General features: G+C 46.9%; 1 protein-coding gene across 2 annotated transcripts in view; it reads right to left on the bottom strand.

The window, feature by feature from the left end:
* LOC106604030 (serine/threonine-protein kinase DCLK1) overlaps positions 1-25443 on the bottom strand; it is a 180610-nt gene that overhangs the window by 134822 nt on the left and 20345 nt on the right. For both annotated transcript variants that reach the window (XM_045717442.1, XM_045717443.1), the window contains exon 2: positions 20096-20454. In XM_045717442.1, the coding sequence (XP_045573398.1) occupies positions 20096-20454 (359 nt within the window). The remainder of the gene's footprint in view (positions 1-20095; positions 20455-25443) is intronic.

Below are 25443 nucleotides of genomic sequence, written 5' to 3'. Positions count from 1 at the left end.
TAGTAGTACTGTAATACTGTAGTTAGTAGTACTGCAGTTAGTAGTACTGTAATACTGTAGTTAGCAGTACTGTAATACTGTAGTTAGCAGTACTGTAATACTGTAGTTAGTGGTACTGTAGTTAGTAGTACTGTAATACTGTAGTTAGTAGTACTGTAGTTAGTAGTACTGTAATACTGTAGTTAGTATTACAGTACTGACTGAGTTAGTAGTACTGTAATACTGTAGTTAGCAGTGTACTGTAGTTAGTAGTACTGTAATACTGTAGTTAGTAGCACTTACTGTAGTTAGTAGTACTGTAATACTGTAGTTAGCAGTACTGTAATACTGTAGTTAGTAGTACTGTAATACTGTAGTTAGTAGTACTGTAGTGTAGTAGTACTGTAATACTGTAGTTAGTAGTACTGTAGTTAGCAGTACTGTAATACTGTAGTTAGTAGTACTGTAATACTGTAGTTAGTAGTACTTTAATACTGTAGTTAGTAGTACTGTAATACTGTAGTTAGCAGTACTGTAGTTAGTAGTACTGTAATACTGTAGTTAGCAGTACTGTAATACTGTAGTTAGTGGACCTGTAGTTAGTAGTACTGTAATACTGTAGTTAGTAGTACTGTAATACTGTAGTTAGTAGTACTGTAATACTGTAGTTAGCAGTACTGTAATACTGTAGTTAGTAGTACTTTAATACTGTAGTTAGTAGTACTGTAGTTAGTGGAACTGTAGTTAGTAGTACTGTAATACTGTAGTTAGTAGTACTGTAACACTGTAGTTAGTAGTACTGTAATACTGTAGTTAGTGGAACTGTAGTTAGTCGTACTGTAACAGACAATCCCCCTAGAAGCAGCTCTGAAAGCATCAGAAACACTGAAGCAAACAGGATTTGATTAGATTTTTTAACAAAGGAACACAGAAACAACCCAAAAGTAAGAGGAAGGGGGAGAAGAGAGAGGGAGAGAGAGGGAGAGAGAGAGAGAGAGAGAGAGAGAGAGAGAGAGAGAGAGAGAGAGAGAGAGAGAGAGAGAGAGAGAGAGAGAGAGAGAGAGAGAGAGAGAGAGAGAGAGAGAGAGCCCCAGGACAGCAATACAATTAGACCCAACTAAATAATGAGAAAACAAAAAGATAATTACTTGATACATTGGAAAGAATTAACAAAAAAACAGAGCAAACTAGAATGGTATTTGGTCCTAAACAGAGAGAACACAGTGGCAGAATACCTGACCACTGTGACTGACCCGAACTTAAGGAAAGCTTTGACTATATACAGACTCAGTGAGCATAGCCTTGCTATTGAGAAAGGCCGCCGTAGGCAGACCTGGCTCTCAAGAGAAGACAGGCTATGTGCAACACTGCCCACAAAATGAGGTGGAAACTGAGCTGCACTTCCTAACCTCCTGCCAAATGTATGACCATATTAGAGACACACATTTCCCTCAGATTACACAGATCCACAAAGAATTCAAAAACAAATCCAAGGAAGATGGGAGAGAGACAGAGACAGGTGGGGGGGAAGAGAGAGAGAGAGATGGGGGAGGGAGAGAGAGATGGGAGAGAGAGAGAGAGAGAGAGAGAGAGAGAGAGAGAGAGAGAGAGAGATGGGGGAGAGAGATAGAGAGAAATCCCAGAGAGAGAGATGGGGAGAGAGATAGAGAGAAATCCCAGAGAGAAATCCCAGAGAGAGAGATGGGGGAGAGAGAGAGAGAGAGAAATCCCAGAGAGAGAGATGGGGGAGAGAGAGAGAGAGAGAAATCCCAGAGAGAGAGATGGGGGAGAGAGATAGAGAGAAATCCCAGAGAGAGAGAGAGAGAGAGAATAGGTCTTCTCCATCCACTACAGTTGCTGTGCTCATCACACTCCTCAGAGACAACAGGGGGTGTTACGACTCCGCCGAGGTCGGCTCCTCTCCTTGTTCGGGCCGCGATCGACGTCACCGGCTTTCTAGCCATCGCCACTCCATTTTTCATATATCCATTTGTCTTGTCTTGTTTCCATACACACCTGGTTTTCATTTCCCCAGTGAATCTACTTGTATTTAACCCTCTCTTTCCCATCATGCTTTGTGTGTAATTGTTTCATGTTGCTGTGGTGTCTTTTTACGCTGTGGTTTTTTGAGCGCATTTGATTTATGTTGTGCTCTCGTTTTTGGAACTTTAATAAAGTGCGCCTGTTTACATCACGCTACTCTACCTGCACCTGACTTTGCCTCTTTTACACACGCTGACAGGGGGCAACAGGGTAAATAACAGCCCCTTCAGAGACAACAGGGGACAACAGGGTGAATAACAGACCCTGTAGAGACAACAGGGGACAACAGGGTGAATAACAGACCCTGTAGAGACAACAGGGGACAACAGGGTGAATAACAGCCCCTGTAGAGACAACAGGGGACAACAGGGTGAATAACAGCCCCTGTAGAGACAACAGGGGACAACAGGGTGAATAACAGCCCCTGTAGAGACAACAGGGGACAACAGGGTGAATAACAGACCCTGTAGAGACAACAGGGGACAACAGGGTGAATAACAGACCCTGTAGAGACAACAGGGGACAACAGGGTGAATAACAGCCCCTGCAGAGACAACAGGGGACAACAGGGTAAAATATCAGACCCTGTAGAGACAACAGGGGACAACAGGGTGAATAACAGCCCCTGTAGAGAATGCCAGATTCTGAACTGTCTTTCCAGGATGCCAGATTCATTCTCTCTCTGATTCCACCATCTAGAATCTGAACTGTCTTTCCAGGATGCCAGATTCATTCTCTCTCTGATTCCACCATCTACTGGAGAGAATCTGAACTGTCTTTCCAGGATGCCAGATTCATTCTCTCTCTGATTCCACCATCTAGAATCTGAACTGTCTTTCCAGGATGCCAGATTCATTCTCTCTCTGATTCCACCATCTAGAATCTGAACTGTCTTTTCAGGATGCCAGATTCATTCTCTCTGATTCCACCATCTAGAATCTGAACTGTCTTTTCAGGATGCCAGATTCATTCTCTCCCAGTTTCCACTACATAGAGTCTGAACTGTCTTTCCAGGATGCCAGATTCATTCTCTCTCTGATTCTACCATCTAGAATCTGAACTGTCTTTTCAGGATGCCAGATTCATTCTCTCTCTGATTCCACCATCTAGAATCTGAACTGTCTTTTCAGGATGCCAGATTCATTCTCTCCCAGTTTCCACTACATAGAGTCTGAACTGTCTTTCCAGGATGCCAGATTCATTCTCTCTCTGATTCTACCATCTAGAATCTGAACTGCATCAGTGGTTTAACAGACAGAGAGACAGACCGTCATTAGAGCACAGTGTAACCAAGCAATCACAGTTCCTCTATCGCTGAGAGAGATGCTCGAGTCCCGCTCTATCTAGAAGAGAAACTCTGGCCTAAGATGTACTTCCTGTCTACACCACCGATAGCACAGTATACTGTTCTTGGATGGGGCTGGGGGCCACAAAATAGAACAGAACTCATCATGAGAGGCCACAGTGGCTCATGGGCCATACACCCCACACCCCCGAGTGACAGCGAAGACATATATATTTTTTAAAGTTCATTTCCAGCAATTCCGGCACATATTTCCATGAAAATGTTGCTGTTTTATTTCTGATTTCTTGCAATTCTACACATTTTGCCATAGGGTGGAGGCAAATGTTTCCAGTTTTTAATATGATAACTGATGGGCCCCACCTTGGTCAGTAATTCAACAACGCTTACGACAGCTTTAGATAGCTGGCAGCTAGACTCATTTACTCATCTAAAATAAATCCCTGTCCTAGACCAAGGTGGGTACTGACTGGGTTCTGGTAGCTAGGTGGTTACTGACTGGGTTCTGGTAGCTGACTGGGTTCTGGTAGCTAGGTGGGTACTGACTGGGTTCTGGTAGCTAGGTGGGTACTGACTGGGTTCTGGTAGCTAGGTGGTTACTGACTGGGCTCTGGTAGCTAGGTGGTTACTGACTGGGTTCTGGTAGCTAGGTGGTTACTGACTGGGTTCTGGTAGCTAGGTGGGTACTGACTGGGTTCTAGTAGCTAGGTGGTTACTGACTGGGTTATGCTAGCTAGGTGGGTACTGACTGGGTTCTGGTAGCTAGGTGGGTACTGACTGGGTTCTGGTAGCTAGGTGGTTACTGACTGGGCTCTGGTAGCTAGGTGGTTACTGACTGGGTTCTGGTAGCTAGGTGGTTACTGACTGGGTTCTGGTAGCTAGGTGGGTACTGACTGGGTTCTGGTAGCTAGGTGGTTACTGACTGGGTTCTGGTAGCTAGGTGGTTACTGACTGGGTTCTGGTAGCTGGGTGGGTACTGACTGGGTTCTGGTAGCTGACTGGGTTCTGGTAGCTAGGTGGTTACTGACTGGGTTCTGGTAGCTAGGTGGTTACTGACTGGGTTCTGGAAGCTAGGTAGTTACTGACTGGGTTATGGTAGCTAGGTGGTTACTGACTGGGTTCTGGTAACTAGGTGGGTACTGACTGGGTTCTGGTAGCTAGGTGGTTACTGACTGGGTTCTGGTAGCTAGGTGGGTACTGACTGGGTTCTGGTAGCTAGGTGGTTACTGACTGGGTTCTGGTAGCTAGGTGGTTACTGACTGGGTTCTGGTAGCTAGGTGGTTACTGACTGGGTTCTGGTAGCTGGGTGGGTACTGACTGGGTTCTGGTAGCTGACTGGGTTCTGGTAGCTAGGTGGTTACTGACTGGGTTCTGGTAGCTAGGTGGTTACTGACTGGGTTCTGGAAGCTAGGTAGTTACTGACTGGGTTATGGTAGCTAGGTGGTTACTGACTGGGTTCTGGTAACTAGGTGGGTACTGACTGGGTTCTGGTAGCTAGGCGGTTACTGACTGGGTTCTGGTAGCTAGGTGGGTACTGACTGGGTTCTGGTAGCTAGGTGGTTACTGACTGGGTTCTGCTAGCTAGGTGGTTACTGACTGGGTTCTGGTAGCTAGGTGGTTACTGACTGGGTTCTGGTAGCTAGGTGGGTACTGACTGGACTCTGGTAGCTAGGTGGTTACTGACTGGGTTCTGGTAGCTAGGTGGTTACTGACTGGGCTCTGGTAGCTAGGTGGGTACTGACTGGGTTCTGGTAGCTAGGTGGTTACTGACTGGGTTCTGGTAGCTAGGTGGGGTTTTACTGACTGGGTTCTGTAGCTGGGTGGTTACTGACTGGGTTCTGGTAGCTGACTGGGTTCTGGTAGCTAGGTGGTTACTGACTGGGTTCTGGTAGCTAGGTGGTTACTGACTGGGTTCTGGAAGCTAGGTAGTTACTGACTGGGTTATGGTAGCTAGGTGGTTACTGACTGGGTTCTGGTAGCTAGGTGGGTACTGACTGGGTTCTGGTAGCTAGGTGGTTACTGACTGGGTTCTGGTAGCTAGGTGGTTACTGACTGGGTTCTAGTAGCTAGGTGGTTACTGACTGGGTTCTGGTAGCTAGGTGGGTACTGACTGGATTCTAGTAGCTAGGTGGTTACTGACTGGGTTCTGGTAGCTAGGTGGTTACTGACTGGGCTCTGGTAGCTAGGTGGTTACTGACTGGGTTCTGGTAGCTAGGTGGGTACTGACTGGGTTCTGATAGCTGACTGGGTTCTGGTAGCTAGGTGGTTACTGACTGGGTTCTGATAGCTGACTGGGTTCTGGTAGCTAGGTGGTTACTGACTGGGTTCTGGTAGCTAGGTGGTTACTGACTGGGTTCTGGTAGCTAGGTGGGTACTGACTGGGTTCTGGTAGCTAGGTGGGTACTGACTGGGTTCTGGTAGCTGACTGGGTTTCTAGTAGCTAGGTGGGTACTGACTGGGTTCTGGTAGCTGACTGGGTTCTGGTAGCTAGGTGGGTACTGACTGGGTTCTAGTAGCTAGGTGGTTACTGACTGGGTTCTGGTAGCTGACTGGGTTCTGTAGCTAGGTGTACTGACTGGGTTCTGGTAGCTAGGTGGTTACTGACTGGGTTCTGGTAGCTAGGTGGTTACTGACTGGGTTCTGGTAGCTAGGTGGGTACTGACTGGGTTCTGGTAGCTAGGTGGTTACTGACTGGGTTCTGGTAGCTAGGTGGGTACTGACTGGGTTCTGGTAGCTGACTGGGTTCTAGTAGCTAGGTGGGTACTGACTGGGTTCTGGTAGCTGACTGGGTTCTGGTAGCTAGGTGGGTACTGACTGGGTTCTAGTAGCTAGGTGGTTACTGACTGGGTTCTGGTAGCTGACTGGGTTCTGGTAGCTAGGTGGGTACTGACTGGGTTCTGGTAGCTAGGTGGTTACTGACTGGGTTCTAGTAGCTAGGTGGTTACTGACTGGGTTCTGGTAGCTAGGTGGTTACTGACTGGGTTATGGTAGCTAGGTGGTTACTGACTGGGTTCTGGTAGCTAGGTGGGTACTGACTGGGTTCTGGTAGCTAGGTGGTTACTGACTGGGTTCTGGTAGCTAGGTGGGTACTGACTGGGTTCTGGTAGCTAGGTGGGTACTGACTGGGTTCTGGTAGCTAGGTGGGTACTGACTGGGTTCTAGTAGCTAGGTGGTTACTGACTGGGTTCTGATAGCTAGGTGGGTACTGACTGGGTTATAGTAGCTAGGTGGGTACTGACTGGGTTCTGGTAGCTAGGTGGGTACTGACTGGGTTCTGGTAGCTGACTGGGTTCTGGTAGCTAGGTGGGTACTGACTGGGTTCTAGTAGCTAGGTGGTTACTGACTGGGTTCTGGTAGCTGACTGGGTTCTGGTAGCTAGGTGGGTACTGACTGGGTTCTGATAGCTAGGTGGGTACTGACTGGGTTCTAGTAGCTAGGTGGGTACTGACTGGGTTCTAGTAGCTAGGTGGGTACTGACTGGGTTCTAGTAGCTAGGTGGGTACTGACTGGGTTCTAGTAGCTAGGTGGGTACTGACTGGGTTCTAGTAGCTAGGTGGTTACTAGGTTTCGTCCTAGGTTCTGGCCTTTCTAGGGAGTTTTTCCTAGCCACCGTGCTTCTACACCTGCATTGCTTGCTGTTTGGAGTTTTAGGCTGGGTTTCTGTACAGCACTTTGAGATATAAGCTGATGTAAGAAGGGCTTTATAAATACATTTGATTGATTGATTGACTCTGGGTAAAATAGTGTGCAACTCAGTGTACAAAACACTCACACTACCTGAGTTCATATTCATGACAACCTCAGTCCTAGTCATGCATAGATTCATTATTCTGCACATCTTTACACTCAACAGTATCTAAATCCTGCCTGAGAGAGGGAGACTGCCTGAGAGAGGGAGATATAGAAACAGACAGACAGACAGACAGACAGACAGACAGACAGACAGACAGACAGACAGACAGACAGACAGACAGACAGACAGACAGACAGACAGACAGACAGACAGACAGACAGACATACAGACAGACATGTTGTGAGTGTTGTGAGTCCCTGTGCTGATGGTTTAATAACAGTGATCAACACTAGGTCTGCTGGGAAAGGTCATTACGTCTAATTAACAGCCTGTGATTGGATAAAGAATGGGTATAGTGTTCTTGATTAGTTAAACACTACTGCTGTTGTGGAAGTTGTTGTTTAAGAAGAGCAAGATACTGGAAAGGAGAGAGAGAGAGAGATAGAGATAAACGGATAAACAGAAATGGAGTCTCAACTAGGGTGGATAGAAGACCTAACAGGAGTCTTAGCTAGGGTGGATAGAAGACCTAACAGGAGTCTTAGCTAGGGTGGATAGAAGTCCTAACAGGAGTCTTAGCTAGGGTGGATAGAAGACCTAACAGGAGTCTTAGCTAGGGTGGATAGAAGACCTAACAGGAGTCTTAGCTAGGGTGGATAGAAGACCTAACAGGAGTCTTAGCTAGGGTGGATAGAAGACCTAACAGGAGTCTTAGCTAGGGTGGATAGAAGTCCTAACAGGAGTCTTAGCTAGGGTGGATAGAAGTCCTAACAGGAGTCTTAGCTAGGGTGGATAGAAGACCTAACAGGAGTCTTAGCTAGGGTGGATAGACGACCTAACAGGAGTCTTAGCTAGGGTGGATAGGAAGTCCTAACAGGAGTCTTAGCTAGGGTGGATAGGAAGTCCTAACAGGAGTCTTAGCTAGGGTGGATAGAAGACCTAACAGGAGTCTTAGCTAGGGTGGATAGAAGACCTAACAGGAGTCTTGGCTAGGGTGGATAGAAGACCTAACAGGAGTCTTAGCTAGGGTGGATAGAAGACCTAACAGAGTCTTAGCTAGGGTGGATAGAAGACCTAACAGGAGTCTTAGCTAGGGTGGATAGAAGACCTAACAGGAGTCTTAGCTAGGGTGGATAGAAGACCTAACAGGAGTCTTAGCTAGGGTGGATAGAAGTCCTAACAGGAGTCTTAGCTAGGGTGGATAGAAGACCTAACAGGAGTCTTAGCTAGGTGGATAGAAGACCTAACAGGAGTCTTAGCTAGGGTGGATAGAAGTCCTAACAGGAGTCTTAGCTAGGGTGGATAGAAGACCTAACAGGAGTCTTAGCTAGGGTGGATAGACGACCTAACAGGAGTCTTAGCTAGGGTGGATAGAAGACCTAACAGGAGTCTTAGCTAGGGTGGATAGAAGACCTAACAGGAGTCTTAGCTAGGGTGGATAGAAGTCCTAACAGGAGTCTTAGCTAGGGTGGATAGAAGACCTAACAGGAGTCTTAGCTAGGGTGGATAGAAGACCTAACAGGAGTCTTAGCTAGGGTGGATAGAAGACCTAACAGGAGTCTTAGCTAGGGTGGATAGAAGACCTAACAGGAGTCTTAGCTAGGGTGGATAGAAGACCTAACAGGAGTCTTAGCTAGGGTGGATAGAAGACCTAACAGGAGTCTTAGCTAGGGTGGATAGAAGACCTAACAGGAGTCTTAGCTAGGGTGGATAGAAGACCTAACAGGAGTCTTAGCTAGGGTGGATAGAAGACCTAACAGGAGTCTTAGCTAGGGTGGATAGAAGACCTAACAGGAGTCTTAGCTAGCTAAGTGTACTATGATATGTGGAGTTGAGCTTTAGAGCAGAAAGAAGCAAAAGGAGATAAATAAGGAGACGAGGAAAAGTTCAACTAGTGAAGGTGAAGACCTGCCTGAGAGATATACCTGTGGAGACACACTCACTGTGGAGACACTATCTGTGGAGACACACTACCTGTGGAGACACACTACCTGTGGAGACACTATCTGTGGAGACACTATCTGTGGAGACACTATCTGTGGAGACACACTCACTGTGGAGACACACTCACTGTGGAGACACTCACTGTGGAGACACTCACTGTGGAGACACTATCTGTGGAGACACACTACCTGTGGAGACACACTCACTGTGGAGACACTCACTGTGGAGACACTATCTGTGGAGACACACTACCTGTGGAGACACACTACCTGTGGAGACACTATCTGTGGAGACACACTAACCTGTGGAGACACACTCACTGTGGAGACACTATCTGTGGAGACACTATCTGTGGAGACACTATCTGTGGAGACACACTCACTGTGGAGACACTATCTGTGGAGACACTATCTGTGGAGACACTCACTGTGGAGACACTCACTGTGGAGACACTATCTGTGGAGACACTATCTGTGGAGACAGACTATCTGTGGAGACACTATCTGTGGAGACACTCACTGTGGAGACACTCACTGTGGAGACACTCACTGTGGAGACACTATCTGTGGAGACACTATCTGTGGAGACACTATCTGTGGAGTCACACTCACTGTGGAGTCACACTCACTGTGGAGTCACACTCACTGTGGAGAGAACTTAATTGTACTGTACTGAGGGAGATCTGTGAATCTCCCGTGAGTCTACAAACAGAAAATGAGAATGAGGGATTGAGATTATGTAATATGTAGACTGTGATGTCATATGTAGAGTGTGATGTCATATGTAGACTGTGATGTAATATGTATATTTCACAAGTAACCCCTTCCTTTACACTGAATAGGCAATAGATTTCATGTTGACCTAGCTTTTGTCCCAAATGCACGCCTATTCCCTATAAAGTGCACTACTTTTGAGCAGGGCTCTGGTCTAAAGTAGTGCACTATGAAGGGAATAGGGTTCCATAGGGCTCTGGTCAAAAGTAGTGCACTATATATAGGGAATAGGGTTCCATAGGGCTCTGGTCTAAAGTAGTGCACTATATAGGGAATAGGGTTCCATTTGGAACAGAATCATAGTGCTATAGTCCATATTCAACTTCCAGAGTGTCTTTGACAGGCGATGAACTAAAAACCCAGGGTTAGGTTATCATGCACACTTGTCCCTCTCTTAGTTCTCACTGACCAATTGAGTCTGGATTAGCCTAATTTCAAGGGGGATTGCGAATTCATCATGGGATTACCCCAAATTAACACACTGCCACCTTTAACCTATTCCCTACCACGGCAACATATACCAGGGCCGTAGCTCATCGAGTTTTATAAAGTGACAGTTCCTTCAGAAAGTACATTTTATTCATTTAGCAGACAGTCTTATCCAAGAGCAATTAGGGTTAAGCGCTTTACTCAAGATTTTTAAGCTAGTCAGCTCTGGGATTTGAACCAGCAACCTTCTGGTTACTGTCCCAATGATATTAAGTGCTAGGCTACCTGCTGCCCTTAAGTTAATTTCTTTGCCATATGTGTTTGCAGTGTTACTTTAGTGTCTTGTTGCATACAAGATGCATGTTTTGGAATATGTGAATTCTGTACAAGCGTCATTCTTATCACTCTGTCATTTAGGTTAGTATTTATGGAGTAACTACAATGTTGTTGATCCATCCTCAGTTTTCTCCTCTCCCAGCCATTAAACACTGTAACTGTTTTAAAGTCACCATTAGCCTCATAGTGAAATCCCTGAGCGGTTTCCTTCCTCTCCGGCAACTGAGTTAGGAAGGAGGCCTGTATCTTTGTAGTGACTGGGTGTATTGATACACAATCCAAAGTGTATTTAATAACTTCACCATGCTCAAAGGGATATTCAATGTCTGTTTCTTTTATATTTACCCATCTGCCAATAGGTGCTCTTCTTTGATAGGTATTGGGAAAAACCTCCCTGGTCTTTGTGGTTGAATCTGTGTTTGAAATTCACTACTCGACTGAGGGACCTTACAGATAATTGTATGTGTGGAGGTACAGAGATGAGGTAGTCATTACAAAATCACGTTAAACACTATTATTGCACACAGAGTGAATCCGTGAAACATAAAACATATTATGGAGGGGGTCAGGGAGAGATGAAGGGGGTCAGGGAGAGATGGAGGGGCGGAGTAGTCTAATTGGAGTTTTCATTGCATGCCAGAGAGAATCAAATTGTGTGAGTGGGGCCCTAACTCTACTAGTACACTCTACTGTAGGGGCCCTAACTCTACTAGTACACTCTACTGTAGGGGCCCTAACTCTACTAGTACACTCTACTGTAGGGGCCCTAACTCTACTAGTACACTCTACTGTAGGGGCCCTAACTCTACTAGTACACTCTACTGTAGGGGCCCTAACTCTACTAGTACACTCTACTGTAGGGGCCCTAACTCTACTAGTACACTCTACTGTAGGGGCCCTAACTCTATGACTTGTTAAGCACATTTTAACTACTGAATTTATGTAGCGATGGCATAACAAAGGGGTTGAATACTTATTGACTCAAGACAATTCAGCTTTTTCATTTTGTATTAATTCGTAAACATTTCGAAAATACATAATTCCACTTTGATATTATGGGGTACTACAGTGTGTATAGATCGCTGACACAAAATCATCCTGTAACACAACAAAATTTGGAAAAAGTCAAAACGGGTGTGAATACTTTCTGAAGGCGCTGTACCTATTGCCAACCACGGTCACACATACTGGCCTCGTTACGTTATTCACAGCGAATGGCCATCAGCGTTTACCCACCTATTGTTTTACCACTGCAGCTCTGCTTTGATCTATTCACTACCAAGGCTATGGCCACGGCATGCTTCATGGGGGGTCTGCGACTGGGTCAGTCTAGATTCAGTTATGAAACAAATTCTGCCAATATCCACTGGAAATTAATCACTAACTTTCCCTCTCTCTTCCATCTCTCTCCCTGACCCCTCCATCTCTCCCTGACCCCCTCCATCTCTCCCTGACCCCCTCCATCTCCCCCTGACCCCTCCATTTCTCCCTGACCCCCCCATCTCTCCCTGACCCCATCCATCTCTCCCTGACCCCTCCATCTCTCTCCCTGACCCCCTCCATCTCTCCCTGACCCCCTCCATCTCCCCTGACCCCCTCCATTTCTCCCTGACCCCCCATCTCTCCCTGACCCCCTCCATTTCTCCCTGACCCCCTCCATCTCCCCCTGACCCCCTCCATCTCCCCCCTGACCCCCTCCATTTCTCCCTGACCCCCCATCTCTCCCTGACCCCCTCCATCTCTCCCTGACCCCCTCCATCTCTCCCTGTCCCCTCTATCTCTCCCGCTCTCCTCCATCTCTCCCTGTTCCCCTCCATCTCTCCCTGACCCCTTCCATCTCTCCCTGACCCCTCCATCTCCCACTGACCCCCTCCATCTCTCCCTGTCCCCCTCCATCTCTCCCTGACCCCCTCCATCTCTCCCTGACCCCCTCCATCTCTCCCGATCTCCTCCATCTCTCCCTGTCCCCCTCCATCTCTCCCTGTCCCCCTCCATCTCTCCCTGACACCCTCCATCTCTCCCTGACCCCCTCCATCTCTCCCTGACCCCCTCCATCTCTCCCGCTCTCCTCCATCTCTCCCTGACCCCCTCCATCTCTCCCTGACCCCCTCCATCTCTCCCTGACCCCCTCCATCTCTCCCTGACCCCCTCCATCTCTCCCTGACCCCTCCATCTCTCCCGCTCTCCTCCATCTCTCCCTGACCCCCTCCATCTCTCCCAGACCCCCTCCATCTCTCCCGCTCTCCTCCATCTCTCCCTGACCCCCCTCCATCTCTCCCTGACCCCCCTCCATCTCTCCCTGACCCCCCCTCCATCTCTCCCTGACCCCCCCTCCATCTCTCCCTGACCCCCCTCCATCTCTCCCTGACCCCCCCTCCATCTCTCCCTGACCCCCTCCATCTATCCCTGACCCCTCCTCCATCTCTCCCTGACCCCCTCCATCTCTCCCTGTCCCCCTCCATCTCTCCCTGTCCCCCTCCATCTCTCCCTGACCCCTCCATTTCTCCCGCTCTCCTCCATCTCTCCCGCTCTCCTCCATCTCTCCCTGACCCCCTCCATCTCTCCCTGACCCCCTCCATCTCTCCCTGACCCCCTCCATCTCTCCCTGACCTCCTCCATCTCTCCCAGACCCCCTCCATCTCTCCCGCTCTCCTCCATCTCTCCCTGACCCCCCTCCATCTCTCCCTGACCCCCCCTCCATCTCTCCCTGACCCCCCTCCATCTCTCCCTGACCCCCTCCATCTCTCCCAGACCCCCTCCATCTCTCCCGCTCTCCTCCATCTCTCCCTGACCCCCCCTCCATCTCTCCCTGACCCCCCCTCCATCTCTCCCTGACCCCCCTCCATCTCTCCCTGACCCCCCCTCCATCTCTCCCTGACCTCCTCCTTCTCTCCCTGACCCCCTCCTTCTCTCCCTGACCCCCTCCATCTCTCCCTGTCCCCCTCCATCTATCCCTGTCCCCCTCCATCTCTCCCTGACCCCTCCATTTCTCCCGCTCTCCTCCATCTCTCCTGCTCTCCTCCTTCTCTCCCTGACCCCTCCATCTCTCCCTGACCCCCTCCATCTCTCCCGATCTCCTCCATCTCTCCCTGTCCCCCTCCATCTCTCCCTGTCCCCCTCCATCTCTCCCTGACACCCTCCATCTCTCCCTGACCCCCTCCTTCTCTCCCTGACCCCTCCATCTCTCCCTGTCCCCCTCCATCTATCCCTGACCCCCTCCATCTCTCCCTGACCCCCTCCATCTCTCCCGATCTCCTCCATCTCTCCCTGTCCCCCTCCATCTCTCCCTGACCCCCTCCATCTCTTCCTGACCCCCTCCATCTCTCCCGATCTCCTCCATCTCTCCCTGACCCCCCTCCATCTCTCCCTGTCCCCCTCCATCTCTCCCTGACCCCCTCCATCTCTCCCGATCTCCTCCATCTCTCCCTGACCCCCCTCCATCTCTCCCTGTCCCCCTCCATCTCTCCCTGTCCCCCTCCATCTCTCCCGCTCTCCTCCATCTCTCCCGCTCTCCTCCATCTCTCCCGCTCTCCTCCATCTCTCCCTGACCCCCCCTCCATCTCTCCCTGACCCCCCCTCCATCTCTCCCTGACCCCTCCTCCATCGCTCCCTGACCCCCCCTCCATCTCTCCCTGTCCCCCTCCATCTCCCCTGACCCCTCCATCTCTCCCATCTCTCCCTGTCCCCCTCCATCTCTCCCTGTCCCCCTCCATCTCTCCCTGACCACCTCCATCTCTCCCTGTCCCCCTCCATCTCTCCCTTACCCCCTCCATCTCTCCCTGACCCCCTCCATCTCTCCCGCTCTCCTCCATCTCTCCCTGTCCCCCTCCATCTCTCCCGCTCTCCTCCATCTCTCCCTGTCCCCCTCCATCTCTCCCTGTCCCCCTCCATCTCTCCCTGTCCCCCTCCATCTCTCCCTGTCCCCCTCCATCTCTCCCTGTCCCCCTCCATCTCTCCCTGTCCCCCATTCTCAATCTCTCTCTCTTTTTGTTTTACTGCACTGACTAAGCGGGTTTCCCAGCCCATCTGGAAGCCTGTTACCGTGTCTACGGGCCCAATCATTAGGAGCTGGTCTATATATAACCCATAATAGTCTTACCTCCTGTGACTGAGGGTGAACAACATCTATACTCTAATCTTACAGGCTGCATCTGTAATGCCACCCTATTCCCTACAGTGCCATAGGGCTCTGGTCTAAAGTAGTATACTATATATAGGGAATAGGGTGCCATAGGGCTCTGGTCTAAAGTGGTGTACTATATATAGGGAATAGGGTTCCATAGGGCTCTGGTCTAAAGTAGTGCACTATATACAGGGAATAGGGTGCCATAGGGCTCTGGTCTAAAGTAGTGTACTATATATAGGGAATAGGGTGCCATAGGGCTCTGGTCTAAAGTAGTGCACTATATAGGGAATAGGGTGCCATAGGGCTCTGGTCTAAAGTAGTGTACTATGTAGGGAATAGGGTGCCATTTCATTGTATTAAAGCACAGTCTGATCCACAGCAGGCTGATCCTAATCTAATCCACAGCAGGAGATTTCTCAAGGAAAAACTGATCCTGAGGATTTTACAGTACGCACCACGGAGTGTTAGTTGGGATAACAAGGGGATCTGGATACCTGAATGACTGGCTGGCTGGCTGGCTGGCTGGATGGCTAGCTGGCTGGCTGGATGGCTAGCTGGATGGTTGGATGGCTGGCTGGCTGGATGGCTGGCTGGATGGCTAGCTGGATGGCTAGCTGGATGGTTGGCTGGATGGCTGGCTGGATGGCTAGCTGGATGGCTAGCTGGATGGCTGGCTAGATGGCTAGCTGGATGGCTGGATGGCTGGCTGGATGGCTAGCTGGCTGGCTGGATAGCTGGCTAACTGGCTGGCTGGCTGGCTGGCTAGCTGGATGGATGGATGGCTAGCTGGCTGGCTGGCTGGATGGATGGCTGGCCTGTTGCCACAAGAAAAGGTCAACCAGTGAAGAACAAACACCATTGTAAATACAACCCATATTTATGTTTATTTATTTTCCCTTTTGTACTTTAACTATTTGCACATAATATGACATTTGAAATGTCTTTAATCTTTGAAAAAAAAATATATTGGTTATTTCACTTTTGTTTATTATCTACTTCATTTGCTTTGGCAATGTAAACATACAGTTGAAGTCGGAAGTTTACATACACCTTTGCCAAATTGTAACGCCCTGGCCATAGAGAGGGGTTTTTTGTTCTTTATTTTGGTTAGGCCAGGGTGTTACATTGGGTGGGCCTTCTATGTTCGTTTTCTAGGGTTTTTGTATTTCTTTGTTTTGGGCCGTGTGTGGCTCCCAATCAGGCACAGCTGAAGTTCGTTGTTGCTGATTGGGAGTCACACATAAGGAGCATGTTTTTCCTTTGGGTTTTGTGGGTAATTGTTTCTGTTGAGTGTTTTGCACCTGACAGGACTGTTTGGCTGTCAGTTTTCTCGTTTTGTTTTGTGTAGTGTTCTTTATTAAATTAAAATCATGATGAACATTAACTCCACTGCGCCTTGGTCTACTCTCTCCCGACAGCCGTGACAGAACTACCCACCTTAAAAGGACCAAGCAGCGGAGAAAATCTGGTGAGGACCGGGGAATACGGCTGGTAAGGGAGCCCGAGAGGCAGCCCCAATAAAAAAATTTTGGGGGGGCACAAGGGTAGTTTGGCGGCGCGAGGATGGAGCCCCAGGCCAGCTCCCCGTACCCTTTTTGGGCAGAGACCTACTGGACAGGTCCCGTGCTTTGGGGTGATGGGTGCTGTGGCGAGGCCGGGTATATTCAGGCCGGTACGCGCAGTACCAGCGCCCGCATGTGCCAGGGGGAAAGTGGGCATCCAGCCAGTAGGGGTGATGCCAGTCCTGCGCTCGAGACCACCAGTGCGCCTCTACGGTCCAGTGTTTCCCGCTACACGCACTAGCCTTGAGGTGTGTGTCTCCAGGCTGGCACGTCCAGTACCAGCCCCACGCATCAGGCTTCTAGTGCGTCAGCCCAGCCTCGCCAGTCTGGAGCCGCCAGAGCCGCCCGCCAGTCTGGAGCCACCAGAGCCGCCCGCCACTCTGGAGCAGCCAGAGCCGCCCGCCAGCCGGGCGCAGCCAGGATTGCCCGCCAGCCGGGCGCAGTCAGAGTCGCCCACCAGTCCTCCGACGCGGCCAGGGGCGCCACCTAAGTGGGCGACGCCGAGGGTGGAGCGGAGTCCACGTCCCGCACCTGAGCCGCCTCCAATATAGGTGGGTTGGGGAGGGTGGTGTAGCACAGGTGCCGTCGTTGACGGCAGCCACCCTCCCTTCCCTCCCTTTAGTTTAGGGGGAATTTCTGTTTGTTTTGGGGGATTACTGGGTTTTGTGTAAGGTGCATCCGGGGTCTGCACCTTTGGGGGGGGGGGGGTACTGTCACGTCCTGACCAGTATAGAGGATTATTTGTTATTGTAGTTTGGTCAGGACGTGGCAGAAGGTAGTTCGTTTATGTATTCCGGGGTTTTGGGTTTCTTTTCTATGTTTGTGTTTCTATGGGTTTTCTATCTGTTCTGTTTCTATGTTAGTTAATTGGGGTATGGACTCTCAATTGAAGGCAGGTGTTTTCTAGTTGCCTTTGATTGGGAGTCCTATATATTAGGGTGTGTTTGGTCTTGTTGTTTGTTTGTAGTTGTTTTAGCACTGCTATACGTGTGTAGCCTGCTATACTGTTTCTGTCGGGTCTTTGATTGGGAGTCCTATATATTAGGGTGTGTTTGGTCTTGTTGTTTGTGGGTAGTTGTTTTAGCACTGCTATACTGTTCCTGTCGGTCATTGTGTTCTTGTTTTAGTTCGTGGTGTTCACATTATAATAAATTATGATGAGCACGCATTCCGCTGCATATTGGTCCACTTTGTCCAACAGCGATTTCAACATATCTTCTGACGAAGAGGAACGTGACACAAATACTCCGTTTTTCACAATTCCTGACATTTAATCCTAGTAAAAATTACCTGTTTTAGGTCAGTTAGGATCAAAACTTTATTTGTAATGTCAGAATAATAGTAGAGAGAATGATTTATTTCAGCTTTTATGTCTAACATCACATTCCCAGTGGGTCAGAAGTTTACATACACTCAATTAGTATTTGGTAGCATTGCCTTTAAATTGTTTAACTTGGGTCAAATGTTTGGGGTAGCCTTCACACGACCCCATCACAAACACACACACACACACGACCCCATCACACACACACACACGACCCCATCACAAACACACACACATATATACAGTAAGTTATTTTGGTCTCTTCAGTGAAGCTCTGCAGGCAGATAGAGCTACTGTCTGGGCTCTATACCTCTATACCTCTACCTCTATACCTCTCTACCTCTACACCTCTCTACCTCTACACCTCTCTACCTCTACACCTCTCTACCTCTACACCTCTCTACCTCTACACCTCTCTACCTCTACACCTCTCTACCTCTACACCTCTCTACCTCTACACCTCTCTACCTCTACACCTCTCTACCTCTACACCTCTCTACCTCTACACCTCTACACCTCTACACCTCTCTACCTCTACACCTCTCTACCTCTACACCTCTACACCTCTATACCTCTATACCTCTATACCTCTATACCTCTATACCTCTATACCTTTTCCTCTATACCTTTTCCTCTACCTCTATACCTCTACACCTCTACACCTCTACACCTCTACACCTCTACACCTCTACACCTCTATACCTTTTCCTCTACCTCTACCTCTACACCTCTACACCTTTTCCTCTACACCTCTACACCTCTATACCTTTTCCTCTACCTCTCTACCTCTATACCTCTATACCTTTTCCTCTACCTCTATACCTCTACCTCTACACCTCTATACCTCTCTACCTCTATCTCTATACCTCTCTACCTCTATACCTTTTCCTCTATACCTCTACACCTCTACCTCTACACCTCTCTACCTCTACACCTCTCTACCTCTACACCTCCCTACCTCTACACCTCTCTACCTCTATACCTTTTCCTCTACACCTCTAACATATATCCCCCCGCATCTCAAGGTCCTGGAGTGGCCTAGCCAGTCTCCAGACCTGAACCCAATAGAAAGTCTTTGGAGGGAGCTGAAAGTCCGTATTGCCCAGCGACAATCTGGAGATCTGGAGATGGTCTGTATGGAGGAGTGGGCCAAAATCCCTGCTGCAGTGTGTGCAAACCTGGTCAAGAACTACAGGAAATGTATGATCTCTGTAATTGCATACAAAGGTTTCTGTACCAAATATTAAGTTCTGCTTTTCTGATAGATCAAATACTTATGTCATGCAATAAAATGCAAATTAATTACTTAAAAATCATACAATGTGATTTTCTGGATTTTTGTTTTAGATTCCGTCTCTCACAGTTGAAGTGTACCTATGATAAAAATGACAGACCTCTACATGCTTTGTAAGTAGGAAAACCTGCAAAATCGGCAGTGTATCAAATACTTGTTCTCCCCGCTGTATGTTTACATGTCTCTCTCTCTCTACCTCTCTCTGTCTCTCTCTCCCGTACAGCCAACGGGATTTTCAGTGCATCTCGCCGACAGGAACAAACATCTCTCCGGTAAGAAGAAGGACGGTGGTGTATGTTTCATGATTAACGACTCATGGTGTAACAACATACAAGAACTCAAGTCCTTCTGTTCACCTGACCTGGAATTCCTCACAATCAAATGCCGGCCGTATTATCTCCCAAGGGAACTCTCCTCGGTTATCGTCACAGCTGTGTATATCCCCCACAAGCGGATACCAAGACGGCCATCAAGGAACTTCCCTGGACTTTATGCAAACGGGAATAATATATATATATATATATCCCGTTTTCTATACCTCTCTCTCTCTACCGCTATACTTCTCTCTGCATATATATCTATATATATATATATATATCCCTCTCTATCTTTGTCTTTCTAAAAATGACACAACATCAGTGATGGAGGAAAAAATGGTGAGAAATGTAAAACATGTCGTCCCTGGTGATTCCCAGCCCTAAACAACATTGAGGACAGACAGCAGGACAGATGGGTAGAAATCAGCTGACAGACATTTATGAATGTTTATGAATCCTCGCTTTCTCCCATTCTCTCTTTCTCCCCATTCTCCTCTCTCCCATTCTCACATTCTCTCTTTCTCCCCTCTCCCATTCTCCTCTCTCCTACATTCTCTCTTTCTCCTCTCCCTCACATTCTTCTTTCTCCCTCTCACATTCTCTCTTTCTCCCTCTCCCATTCTCTCTTTCTCCCCTCTCACATTCTCTCTTTCTCCCTCTCCCATTCCCTTTCTCCCATTCTCTCTTTCTCCCTTTCTCCCATTCTCTCTTTCTCCCCTTCTCCCATTCTCTCTTTCTCCCCCATTCTCCCATTCTCTCTTTCTCCCCTCTCCCATTCTCTCTTTCTCCCCCATTCTCTCATTCTCTCTTTCTCCCCTCTCCCATTCTCTCTTTCTCCCCTCTACCATTCTCTCTTTCTCCCCATCGCTCACCTGTTTTCCATCCAGTGTATAGATCCTCTTCACCACTCCAGAGTCCAGTTTGACGGCCTCCGTGATGTCGGTGAGGACCTGTTCGTATGAATGGGCCGTCTTCTTATTGAGCAGAATCCGTACAGCCTTCCTGGGCTTCACCCCGCTCCGTACCACCGTCACCAGCCTGGGCCGGATGAAATCCTTCACCCCCTGGTCCCGGGTGTCTGGAGGTCCGGCCTTGGAGCTGCCCAGGGATAGAGGCCCGCGGGCGGCCGCCGCGGACGAAGCTTTGACATTCACAGACCAGTTGGGGTTGACGTTCTTGGTGTAGTCGAGCTTCTTGAAGACCTCGATGGAGCCACACACGTAGCTCTCGCCTGAGGTGGGGGCGATAGAGGAGAGAGACAGGGAGAAGGGGAGGGGGAGAGAGACAGGGAGAAGGGGAGGGGGAGATAGTGGATAGAGACGGGGAGAAGGGGAGGAGGAGATAGTGGTGAGAGACAGGGAGAAGGGGAGGGGGAGATAGGGAGAGAGAGACAGGGAGAAGGGGAGGAGGAGATAGTGGATAGAGACAGGGAGAAGGGGAGGGGAGATAGGGAGAGAGAGACAGGGAGAAGGGGAGGAGGAGATAGTGGAGAGAGACAGGGGGAGATAGTGGAGAGAGACAGGGGGAGATAGGGGGAGAGAGACAGGGAGAAGGAGAGGGGGAGAGAGACAGGGAGAAGGAGAGGGGGAGAGAGACAGGGAGAAGGAGAGGGGGAGAGAGACAGGGAGAAGGAGAGGGGGAGAGAGACAGGGAGAAGGAGGGGGGAGAGAGACAGGGAGAAGGAGAGGGGGAGAGAGACAGGAGAAGGAGAGGGGGAGAGAGACAGGGAGAAGGAGAGGGGGAGAGAGACAGGGAGAAGGAGAGGGGGAGAGAGACAGGGAGAAGGAGAGGGGGAGAGAGACAGGGAGAAGGAGAGGCGGAGAGAGACAGGGAGAAGGAGAGGCGGAGAGAGACAGGGAGAAGGGGAGGGGGAGATAGGGGGAGAGAGACAGGGAGAAGGAGAAGGGGAGAGAGACAGGGAGAAGGAGAAGGGGAGAGAGACAGGGAGAAGGAGAGGGGGAGATAGGGGGAGAGAGACAGGGAGAAGGGGAGGGGGAGAGAGACAGGGAGAAGGAGAGGGGGAGAGAGACAGGGAGAAGGAGAGGGGGAGAGAGACAGGGAGAAGGGGAGGGGGAGATAGTGGATAGAGACAGGGAGAAGGGGAGGAGGAGATAGTGGAGAGAGACAGGGGAGAGAGACAGGGAGAAGGAGAGGGGGAGAGAGACAGGGAGAAGGAGAAGGGGAGAGAGACAGGGAGAAGGAGAGGGGGAGAGAGACAGGGAGAAGGAGAGGGGGAGAGAGACAGGGAGAAGGAGAGGGGGAGAGAGACAGGGAGAAGGAGAGGGGGAGAGAGACAGGGAGAAGGAGAGGGGGAGAGAGACAGGGAGAAGGAGAGGGGGAGAGAGACAGGGAGAAGGAGAGGCGGAGAGAGACGAGGAGAAGGGGAGGGGGAGAGGGGGGAGAGAGACAGGGAGAAGGAGAGGGGGAGAGAGACAGGGAGAAGGAGAGGGGAGAGAGACAGGGAGAAGGGGGGGGAGAGAGACAGAGAAGGAGAGGGGGAGAGAGACAGTGAGAAGGGGAGGGGGATAGTGGATAGAGACAGGGAGAAGGGGAGGGGGAGAGAGACAGGGAGAAGGAGAGGGGGAGATAGTGGAGAGAGACAGGGAGAAGGGGAGGGGGAGATAGGGGAGAGAGACAGGGAGAAGGGGAGGGGGAGATAGGGGAGAGAGACAGGGAGAAGGGGAGGGGGAGATAGGGGAGAGAGACAGGGAGAAGGGGAGGGGGAGATAGGGGGAGAGAGACAGGGAGAAGGGGAGGGGGAGATAGGGGAGAGAGACAGGGGAGGGGGAGATAGGGGGAGAGAGACAGGGAGAAGGGGAGGGGGAGATAGGGGAGAGAGACAGGGAGAAGGGGAGGGGGAGATAGGGGGAGAGAGACAGGGGAGGGGGAGATAGGGGAGAGACAGGGAGAAGGGGAGGGGGAGATAGGGGAGAGAGACAGGGAGAAGGGGAGGGGGAGATAGTGGAGAGAGACAGGGAGAAGGGGAGGGGGAGATAGGGGAGAGAGACAGGGAGAAGGGGAGGGGGAGATAGGGGAGAGAGACAGGGAGAAGGGGAGGGGGAGATAGGGGGAGAGAGACAGGGAGAAGGGGAGGGGGAGATAGGGGGAGAGAGACAGGGAGAAGGGGAGGGGGAGATAGTGGAGAGAGACAGGGAGAAGGGGAGGGGGAGATAGGGGGAGAGAGACAGGGAGAAGGGGAGGGGGAGATAGGGGGAGAGAGACAGGGAGAAGGGGAGGGGGAGATAGGGGAGAGAGACAGGGGAGAAGTATTTGGAAATAGCCATGGGACGATTCCTTGAAACTATTTCTATTTCTTCGATGTTTTTTGTTGTTGTTGTAGCTACTTTTTAAGTGAATACCTGCAATCAACGTGTGCAATACGTTACTATTCAATATGTTACTATTCAATACGTTACTATTCAATACGTTATTATTCGTTATTATTCAATACGTTACTATTCAATACGTTATTATACGTTATTATTCAATACGTTACTATTCAATATGTTACTATTCAATACGTTACTATTCAATACGTTACTATTCAATACGTTATTATTACGTTATTATTCAATACGTTACTATTCAATATGTTACTATTCAATGCGTTACTATTCAATACGTTATTATTCAATACGTTACTATTCAATACGTTACTATTCAATACGTTATTATTCAATACGTTACTATTCAATATGTTACTATTCAATACGTTATTATTCAATACGTTATTATTCAATACGTTACTATTCAATACGTTACTATTCAATACGTTATTATTCAATACGTTACTATTCAATACGTTATTATTCAATACGTTACTATTCAATACGTTATTATTCAATACGTTATTATTCAATACATTATTATTCAATACGTTATTATTCAATACGTTATTATTCAATACGTTACTATTCAATACGTTACTATTCAATACGTTATTATTCAATAAGTTACTATTCAATACGTTACTATTCAATACGTTACTATTCAATACGTTACTAGTCAATACGTTACTATTCAATACGTTATTATACGTTATTATTCAATACGTTATTATTCAATACGTTATTATACGTTATTATTCAATACGTTATTATATGTTATTATTCAATACGTTTTTATATCGTTTTTATTCAATACGTTATTATACGTTATTATTCAATACGTTACTATTCAATACGTTATTATTCAATACGTTATTATTCAATACGTTATTATACGTTATTATTCAATACGTTACTATTCAATACGTTATTATTCACTACGTTACTATTCAATACGTTACTATTCAATACGTTACTATTCAATACGTTACTATACGTTATTATTCAATACGTTATTATTCAATACGTTATTATTCAATACGTTACTATTCAATACGTTACTATTCATCGTTGCTATTCAATACGTTACTATTCAATACGTTATTATACGTTATTATTCTATACGTTATTATTCAATACGTTATTATTCTATACGTTATTATTCAATACGTTATTATACGTTACTATTCAATACGTTACTATTCAATACGTTATTATTCAATACGTTACTATTCAATACGTTACTATTCAATACGTTATTATGCGTTACTATTCAATACGTTACTATTCAATACGTTACTATTCAATACGTTATTATTCAATACGTTATTATTCAATACGTTATTATTCAATACGTTACTATTCAATACGTTACTATTCAATACGTTATTATACGTTACTATTCAATACGTTATTATTCAATACGTTATTATTCAATACGTTACTATTCAATACGTTATTATACGTTACTATTCAATACGTTGTTATTCAATACGTTACTATTCAATACGTTATTATTCAATACGTTATTATTCAATACATTATTATTCAATACGTTATTATTCAATACGTTATTATTCAATAAGTTACTATTCAATACGTTACTATTCAATACGTTATTATTCAATAAGTTACTATTCAATACGTTACTATTCAATACGTTACTATTCAATACGTTACTAGTCAATACGTTACTATTCAATACGTTATTATACGTTATTATTCAATACGTTATTATTCAATACGTTATTATACGTTATTATTCAATACGTTATTATACGTTATTATTCAATACGTTTTTATCGTTTTTATTCAATACGTTATTATACGTTATTATTCAATACGTTACTATTCAATACGTTATTATTCAATACGTTATTATTCAATACGTTATTATACGTTATTATTCAATACGTTACTATTCAATACGTTATTATTCACTACGTTACTATTCAATACGTTACTATTCAATACGTTACTATTCAATACGTTACTATACGTTATTATTCAATACGTTATTATTCAATACGTTATTATTCAATACGTTACTATTCAATACGTTACTATTCAATACGTTACTATTCAATACGTTACTATTCAATACGTTATTATACGTTATTATTCTATACGTTATTATTCAATACGTTATTATTCTATACGTTATTATTCAATACGTTATTATACGTTACTATTCAATACGTTACTATTCAATACGTTATTATTCAATACGTTACTATTCAATACGTTACTATTCAATACGTTACTATTCAATACGTTATTATGCGTTACTATTCAATACGTTACTATTCAATACGTTACTATTCAATACGTTATTATTCAATACGTTATTATTCAATACGTTATTATTCAATACGTTACTATTCAATACGTTACTATTCAATACGTTATTATACGTTACTATTCAATACGTTATTATTCAATACGTTATTATTCAATACGTTACTATTCAATACGTTATTATACGTTACTATTCAATACGTTGTTATTCAATACGTTATTATTCAATACGTTATTATTCAATACGTTACTATTCAATACGTTATTATTCAATACGTTACTATTCAATACGTTACTATTCAATACGTTATTATTCAATACGTTACTATTCAATACGTTACTATTCAATACGTTACTATTCAATACGTTATTATTCAATACGTTACTATTCAATACGTTACTATTCAATACGTTACTATTCAATACGTTATTATTCAATACGTTACTATTCAGTACATTATTATTCAATACGTTACTATTCAATACGTTATTATTCAATACGTTATTATTCAATACGTTACTATTCAATACGTTATTATTCAATACGTTATTATACGTTACTATACGTTACTATTCAATACGTTACTATTCAATAC

The sequence above is a fragment of the Salmo salar genome, chromosome ssa04 (genome assembly GCF_905237065.1).
Source record: "Salmo salar chromosome ssa04, Ssal_v3.1, whole genome shotgun sequence".
In the NCBI taxonomy this organism is placed as follows: Eukaryota; Metazoa; Chordata; class Actinopteri; order Salmoniformes; family Salmonidae; genus Salmo; species Salmo salar.
The sequence above is the reverse complement of the archived record's forward strand: the minus strand, read 5'-3'. Positions and strand labels throughout refer to the sequence as shown.